General features: G+C 55.4%; 1 protein-coding gene across 2 annotated transcripts in view; it reads left to right on the top strand.

The window, feature by feature from the left end:
* ATG2B (autophagy related 2B) overlaps positions 1-8,400 on the top strand; it is a 62,737-nt gene that overhangs the window by 22,631 nt on the left and 31,706 nt on the right. For both annotated transcript variants that reach the window (XM_045287931.1, XM_004698809.2), the window contains exons 8-12: positions 4,519-4,704; positions 5,622-5,773; positions 5,867-5,972; positions 6,481-6,736; positions 8,080-8,227. In XM_045287931.1, coding sequence (XP_045143866.1) covers positions 4,519-4,704; positions 5,622-5,773; positions 5,867-5,972; positions 6,481-6,736; positions 8,080-8,227 — 848 coding nt within the window. The remainder of the gene's footprint in view (positions 1-4,518; positions 4,705-5,621; positions 5,774-5,866; positions 5,973-6,480; positions 6,737-8,079; positions 8,228-8,400) is intronic.

Below are 8,400 nucleotides of genomic sequence, written 5' to 3'. Positions count from 1 at the left end.
ATGGCAGTGTGTGTGTGTGCGCGCGCACGTACGTGCATGCATGCTCCAGTGTCTTATACTGGTGCAGTCCATGGCACTCGTGTGTGTGCGCGCGCGTGCACGTATGTGCATGCATGCTCCAGTGTCTTGTACTGTGGAGTCCATGGCACTCGTGTGTGTGCGCGTGCGCACATACGTGCATGCATGCTCCAGTGTCTTATACTGGTGCAGTCCATGGCACTCGTGCTCGCTGGGGGACCCTTACCGCTGTCTGCTTCCACGAACACAGCTCCGGGTCCCCATGCACGCCTTGCCTGCTGTCGGTATCTCATGTACACACTGGGCCACGCTGCATTCCCACACTAGATCCGCCCCTTTGTGATTGCCTTCTTTCACTCGGCATAATGTGCTCGAGGGTCAGCTCTGTTGTAGCCTGCATCTGGACCGCGTTTCTCCTAGACCAGAACACCTCCCTGCCACCAAGTCCATTCTGAGTATAGGACAGCGTAGAACTGCTCCTGTGGGTTTCCGAAACCATGACTTTTTACAGCCTCACCGAGTTTTCAAACGACTGACCTTGTGTTTAGCCGCCTGCCCCGTGTGTCCCCACGACTCCACCAGGGCTTCTAGTCTCCCTGTGGCTGAGCCTTACTTCTTTGCATACACAGGGCGCTCCGATGGGATGAGAAGCTACTGGGTTTTCTCCCTGGGTAGACACATGCGTCTGCCCGCTGTGCACTGGTGGACATTGAGATTGTTCCTGCCTTTGGCTCTTGTCAGTAGTGCTGCAGGGACCGTCTGGGTGTGGTCCCCAGCACGGAATCCCGAGTCATAAGGGGACCCCATGTTTAACTTTTTGAGGAGCTGCCCAGCTTTCCAGACCCGACATCCCTGGGGCCATTTTCTCCACATCCTGCCAACACCTGCTGTTTCCCTTTTATTCCACCTGAGTTTACCGTAGGAGGGAAGCGATAGCTCAGTGTGGGTTTCATGTGCATCTTCCTAATGACTGGTTAAGGAGCCCTGATGCCATGGTGGGATAGGTGTTGGGCAGCTAATTGCAAAGTTGGCGGTTCAAGCCCACCAGCTCCTCTGAGGGACAAAGATGAGGCTTTCTGCTCCAGTAAATATTTACAGCCTCGGGGACCCACAAGGGCAGATGGGTGCGAACATCCGTGGAGAGGAGCAGGCAGAGATGGGCAGGGACATGTCCCTGAGTGACCAACCCCTCCTTATAGGCAGGGGGGAAGGGACTGGGGACCTCAAGGTCTGTGAGCTCCTAAGGTAGCTTCCCCTCTTTGTGATGTGGCAAGATGACAGCCTCTGCGGGGGGGAGGGATTGTCTCTGAAACAGCTGTGTGAGCACAGGCTTGAGTGTGGGGCCCTGTGGGCTGGCAGGCCTCAGCCACCGTGCTGGACAAGGGAGCCCCCCTGAAACTGACACCCAGGCTGTTGGGGCACATTGTATTTTGCTGACCCTGCCCCGTGCCAGCGTCTCCTCACACTGATGCCGGCCCTTCGGTCTGCCTGTCTTTCTGTGCATGCTCCTCGGGTCGTGTTTAAGAACCTTCCGTTAAAAACTAGCTCTCCAAGCGTGTCCCTGGATTCTCTTGTAAGACTTGTCTGCTCCTGGTTTTCACATTGAGGTCTCGGCACTGTCTGACTTTGTGTTCCTAAGGTGGCGTGAGGTCTGGCTCCAGGCTTCCTCCTTTGTGGAAATCTGTGTTTCCTAGGGGCTCCTCTTGCCCAGTGGACGGACTTAGAGGCATTGTCAAAAAAGGGATTAGCAGGTTTATTTCTGGGCTCCACTCTCATCCTTTGGTCTCTGTCCCCTGAACCAGTACCGGGTGGTCTTGGTGGTTTTAGTGGGTGATGTGCCTCATTCTCTCTGCCTTGGCTGTTCTGGACGCCTACAGTGTGGTCTCATACACATTGGAGGGTGGACTTGGCCATTTCCCTAGAGAAGGCTGCTGGGATTTTGATGAGTGCTGCATCAGGGCTGTAGGCTGCGTCAGGAACCGTTTGGCATTCTAAAGCCTTCTGAGCCATGAGCGTGCCTTGTCCTTCCATTCATTTACACGTTCATTAATCCCCTTCCACGCCAACAGCATTGCATAGTGGTTTGTGGTGTGGATGTCACTGTAAATGGCGGTGTGACCCTCCCAGGATGCTGAGCACTGAGTCAGAAAACAGACTGGTGCCAGGCGTGCCGACCCTGTGTGCTGCCATTTTGCAGAAGGGTCTGTCTGTCCTGGTGGCTGGCTGCCTGTGGGCCCCTAAGGGTTTTCTGTGGCAGGTTTGGGGGCTGCACCCGGGAGCAGTTGTACTTCTATGCAGTTTTACTTTTACCCCCCACCCCACCCCCAGCCTGGCTGCTCCTGCTGAGCAGGCCTCCTCCTCTCTGTTCAGAGGCCAAAGGGCCCCAGTGCTCAGGCTTTCCCATCCAGTGAGGGAACTGTGGGTCATTACCCAAGGGCTTTACCCATTTGAGGCATTTCCCCTCACCCCCCACCCACACTTCACCCCCCAGCTCACTGGCAGCTTCTCACAATGCGCGGTGCTGGGTTGTGGCCCGGGACCTGGTCTGCGTCCACCAAGGTGGTGGTTTGCCTCTTCCTTTATGTGGCGTTCACTGGGCCTGAGCTGCTACTGCTCGGCTGCCTCTGCTGTCCTGGGACCAACCCCATCTCTCTCTCTGCCTTTGGCTTTCACTGGCTGGTGTTTGCTTCACCAGGAACATTGGTTTGGTACTGTTCTCAGAGGACAAGGTGGACTGAGGGCCCGTCTGTCAATGTTGGGTGCATTCTGCACGGCGGCCCCAGGTCCAGGGCTTTTCCTTCACAGCTGAGAGAATCCCATCAGTGCTTTATGGCTGGCAGGCTGGGGGCCACCAAGGCACTGACCCCTGCACCTGAGCATCCACTGAAGACAGTCCTGGCACCGTACTTACCCTCGGCCAGACGTCTTGATCCAGGTGTGGGCCCTGATGCGCTGTGAATAAGAATCAGAAATAGTGGAGACAAGCCGGTCAGGGTGCGTTATAGCACCTATGAAACATACAACTTTCCTCTAGTTCTTGAATGTTTCCTCCCTCCCACTATCATGATCCCGATTCTACCTTACAAATCCTGCCAGACCAGAGGATATACACTTGTACAGATAAGAACTGGAAACACAGGGAATTCAGGACAGATAAACCCCTCAGGACCACTACTGAGAGTAGTGATACAAGGAGGGGAAGGTGGGGTAGAAAGGGGGAACCGATCACAATGATCTACATATAACCCCCTCCCTGGGGAACGGACAACAGAAAAGTGGGTGAAGGGAGGCATCACACAGTGTAAGACATGAAAAAAATTTTTATAAATTATCAAGGGTGAGGGAGGGAGAGAAGGGGAAAAATGAGGAGTTGATACCAAGGGCTCAAGTAGAAAGAAAATGTTTTGAGAATGAAGATGGCAACAAATGTACAAATGTGCTTGAAACGATGGATGGATGTGATAAGAGCTGTATGAGCCCCCAATAAAATGATTTTTTAAAAATCAGAAATAGTTCCATTTGTGTATAGTCTTATTTAGTGTCCACTATTTCATCTTTCTAGTTTCTCATACACATTGTAATGGCTACCCGGAAACTCACAGACAAATTTCATGATGAAAGGGTTTATTAAGGAAGCTCACACGTTTTCATGTCAGTGAGAAATACTTAGGCTAGTTGTTTACCAGGACCTGTTACAAAGTTTCCAGTCTGCTAATAAATGCCCAAAGGGGCACACCACTCTGCTGTAAACCTTACCTGAAGACTCCGTGGGTCAGCAAGTACAGGCCCCCCCAATTAAGTGCCCAGAGGCACCCACTCCTCAAGCCAGCCTCCTGCACAAATGCACTCCTCTTGACTTGCTCTGTGGGTTGGGAAGTCCATCACTCTGTTCCATGCTCTGGCTCCTAGTTCTGCTGCTGCTCCTCTGAGGGTACAGGCCTCCTGGATCCAGGAGTTCCCTGTGCAGGATCTCAGGTCCAGAGAATGCGCTCCACTCCTGGCTCTCTCTGGTCATGAGATCCCTCCTCCTGCTTCTCAGAGGGCTCATGTTATACCCAGTAGGATGGCACTCCTGGGACACCTGTTCACAATGACCCACAGGTGAATCAGTATCCCTCCTCACCTTCTTAGCATACCCATGCAGGGAAGGGTCATTTGGTGGGAGTTAGAGCCGCATTACGTAAGTCACTGCCCCTGCAGTCTGATTGTGCCTTAGAGCCGTGTTACTGTGGCACAAATTAGCTCTCAGCATGACAGGAACTTCTGAGGATGGTGCTTCTCAACCTGAGTCCCTGCCTGGGATGCTGATGCGTTCCTAGTGACTCAGACCTGCCGAGGTGAGGTTTGATGACTCAGACCTTGAGCGCCAATTAACATGGAGCTGTGGTGGGTTTGCACGAATGGGTATTTTTCACCATTGCTAGTGAGTGAATGGATTCAGGGAGAGAAATGATTAATTCGGTAACTCCAGGCTTAATGGCTCTTTGCTTTCCTTTGTAGAAAACTCTAGCAAAATAGGACTGTCTAATAAGGGCAGAAACAGCCGGCCCATGCAGCAGGAAGATGAGTACCGCGTCCGGATGGAGCTGAGCCGGTGCTACTTGAGAGAAGACCCCCTCTCCACCGGACTCCCCTCCGAGCACAGCTCCTATGAGACGGACGCAGCGCGCACCCCGTCCAGCCGTGGTGAGCGTTGTGCATGGAAGGGCATGGGGAGAGGGCTGGGGGTTAGGTAGAGGCGCTCAGAGCAGAGGGAAGAGGGCCGTGCCCTGCTCTCAGGGCAGGGCTTTTGTCTCGTATAAAAGGGACTTGTTCCGAGAATGTTCATTGAAAAGCCTAGGTTTGCACAGAAGTGAAGTTGGGGTGATGACTCAGTGCATCCTCGTTTTATGAGCCGCTGCTGATGGTGCCCTGAGTAGACTCCAGCTCCTAGGTCCTGTCTGCCCAGTGGAGGCACCACTGACCCCTGCCTCCTGGGAACCCCTGTCTGCTGGCTTGTGAAATCCCATGGCAGAGCCCACAGCATCCCAGCCACAACAGCAGGACGCCCCACCACCAGGGGTAGTGGGTCGGGGGAAGGGCTGGGCTGGGTCACAGGAGACCCCCTTTCCCTCGTGGTTCTGGTCTGTCGTTTCTACCCAGTGGGGCTCGCAGCATCTCAGATACTGCAAATAGTACAGGATCAACGTAAGCTGGGATGTCAGACAGTAAAAAATTCAATTGTAAGGAGGGCACAGGCCCGTGCAGTGTGCTCAAGGGTCGGAGGTCATGGACTTGGCTCTTTTGTTTGTGTAGAGAAATCGTTGTGTCCGTACGAAGCTAGAGGCCTAACCCCAGGCTGTCTCACACCAAGTGAACCCATGGTGCTTCAGAGCGCCCGTGGAGAGTGTGGCCCTAATGCCCTTCGCTGGCCCGGGACTTCTCTGTTGACCTGTGAGCAGCCCCTGTTTGCTGTGTCCTTGGTACCTGGAGTCCAGTGGGGACAGTGTAGGAACCCCCTGTGATTGGGGTCTGGTGTGCTCTGGGGGATTTTAAGGTAAAGTGTCAGGTTGTCCAGCAAGCGGGCGGTGGTGGGATCACACCATCCTTCCCTTCCTCTCCAGAAGAGGAGGTCTTCTTCTCCATGGCAGACATGGACATGTCCCACAGTCTGTCTTCCCTCCCACCCCTCGGAGACCCCCCGCACGTGGACCTGGAGCTCTCGCTGACCAGCACCTATGCCAGCAGCCCCGCCAGCTCACCGTTGGGCACAGCGGTAAGCAGCGGGTCTCAAGTCAGCCCCAGGTTCTCGAGCAGGTGCGCACAGGCACCAGCCTGCTTCATGCCTTTTCTGCAAAACCTTCTCCAGCACCAGCCAGCGTGGGGGGGCTGCCTGGACCCTCCTAAGGAGCAGCCAACAAGGGGCCCGCCGTTCCCGCCCAGCCTCCCCCGCCCAACGCCATCACAGAAGGCTCGTAAGTAGGCAGAAGACCTGTGCTCTGCACGTTCACTGTCCAGAGCTTCAGTTTCCTTTGTCTAAGCAGCGCCTTTCTGTTGTGTGCGTGTGTCCTTTGCTCCAAGCCACTTAGGGACATGTCGGCGCATGGGGGGCGCTGTGGGACAGCTCGCTGCTGGTGTGTCCGCCCGCAGCCCCGTTCCTTCTCCGTTCCAGTAGACACTATGTCACTGTCACTCTGCGTACAGAGCTTAGTCCAAAGAACCCCGGGCTTAGAGGAAGGCTTGGGGAGCCACCCTGCTTCCTCGCTGATCTTTCAGGGGCTTTGATCAAGCCCAAGGTTCTGATTGTGCTCTGAGTACCGAAGATCTGACAGGAACAGTGCAGGAAGATAGAGGTTTGTGTCACCTTGCTCTGCTTAACGGCTCCCCTCACAGCAGCAGGGTGCTCCCCTGCCCTGTGGGCCCCTGCCGCCGGTGGTGGCAAATAGCTCGCTGGCCGGCTCTCACGGTCCCCCTGTGCTCCAGCTCTCTCGTCGCGATCCGTGGATGAGTCCAGGCCTGAGCTCATCTTCAGACTCGCCGTGGGGACCTTGTCCGTCTCCGTGCTTCACATCGACCCGCTGCCCCCACCGGACACGCCCCCGAGCCCTAGTCCACTGACTTCCATGGCCACGGCTTTCTTCACCTGCATCGAAAAGTCGGGCCCAGAGAGCTTCTCCACAGGGCACTTCGAGTCTTTCCGAGCGGTGTTTGCCGAAGCATGCTCCCACGACCATCTGAGGTAATGCAGTGAGGCAGGGAGCAGCTCCCGGCTTGGGCCCCTGGGGTCACCCTGGTGGTTCTCATGCCCATGCGATCCCTGGCTGTGCTGCTGCAATGCTTCATCCATCGTGGGCCTGCACGCACCCCACACTGTAGCCAGCAAAGCATAGGCTCAGGGTCTTAGGGGGTCTTTACTGCCCTGCTCTGTGAGCCCCTCTGACACCCGACAAGCATCAAGAAGGCCCTTAGAGCAGGGCTCTCGGCAGACCTGTCAGCAGGGGTGGTCTAGATGCCACCAGGCAAGGGCTGGGGGACAGGGCTGGGGCCTGTCCTTGGGCTTGGGTATCATCCCTATAAATCTCACTCCAAAAATAGCAAAGCAGTCTCGTCCCCCGCAGCTTGGGGACCTTTCCTGGGCCGGTCCCAGTAGGTGAGGTGATCAGTTGGTGCATGCCTGCGCCCCGGCAGACTCGCCCTCTTGCTCCCCGGTGCCCTGCGTGGGCGCACAGAAAACTGTGTTTGCACACAGCCCAGTGGGGCACCGTTGATCTGACCCAGGGCCACTTTGGAGGCTTTTTGCATTTCAAACGTGTTCATGATTCTGTTGTGTACTGAAGAGCCCCGCCTGGTGCTGACGCAGTTTCAGATGTACTGAGCGACCAGAGAAGCACTTGGACCTGCTTGAGGGCGACATTCCCTGCACTGCGGGGCCCTGGCTCCGCGCCCACCTAGTCCGGGGCTGCCTGTGTGCTGGGGGGCTTCACAAATGTGTGGGGAAGTGGACTTAGAGCAAGGTGGAAGCACGGCCCCTGATGTTACAATCACTGTTTAAGCATGTACCCGACATGAAGATCATCTATAAATGTTACATGGTCTTTTATGAGAGACACGTGAACTCTTTTCAGGAAAACATTGATCCTTTAGCTTTCTGAAGTCTGAGAATGTACAAGCTGCTCAGAGAAGCCAAGTGCCGGGGCAGCAGTACTCAGACCGGCCATTTCCCCTCTGGTTTCTAAAGTCGTTTCAAATAGCTGCCAGTTGCATGCCAGTCCCAGGTCGTTTTAAGAAACTTTTTCCTGCGTTGTGCGGATGGATCTGAACATTTTTTATTGTCACGTAAATTTCAGAACTACACAAGGTGGAGGGCACTGCTGGGCAGTGCCTGTGTCCCGGATTATTCCCATCTGCAGAGTACCGGGTGTTAGGGTTTGGGTCAGGGACAGGGACCCCTCCTCCCCATCAGGTGCTGTTGTTCCTGGGAAGCGCCTGGTCAGTGCTGTGCAGGTGCCCGTGTGCGTTCCAGAGCCCGTCGGGTCTGGGTGTGCTGTGTGAGCTCCTGGTCAGTGCTGCCTTTTGTGACAGATTCACAGGTACCGGCATCAAAGTCTCCTACGAGCAAAGGCAGCGGTCAGCCGCGAGGTGTTGCAGTAGCGACCTGTCGATGGGGCAGCTGGAGCTGGTGGAGTGCCTGTTCCCAAGCGGTGCCCACTGCGCTCCTCAGTACACGGAGGTGAGCACCAGCCCTTGCCCATCAGTACTGCTTCATGCCAGCCTCCCTTCTCAGGGCTGCATGGAGAGCAGCGACCTTCTTGAGGATGTCCCAGCAGCCAGGCAGAAATGGTGTGTGTGTGTGTGTGTGTGTGTGTGTGATTCCCAGCAGCCAGGCAGAAATGGTGTGTGTGT

This window comes from Echinops telfairi, unplaced genomic scaffold, assembly GCF_000313985.2.
Source record: "Echinops telfairi isolate 266 unplaced genomic scaffold, ASM31398v2 ScPeMD7_18;HRSCAF=68, whole genome shotgun sequence".
NCBI classification, from domain to species: domain Eukaryota; kingdom Metazoa; phylum Chordata; class Mammalia; order Afrosoricida; family Tenrecidae; genus Echinops; species Echinops telfairi.
This window is presented reverse-complemented; position numbering and strand designations above follow the sequence as displayed.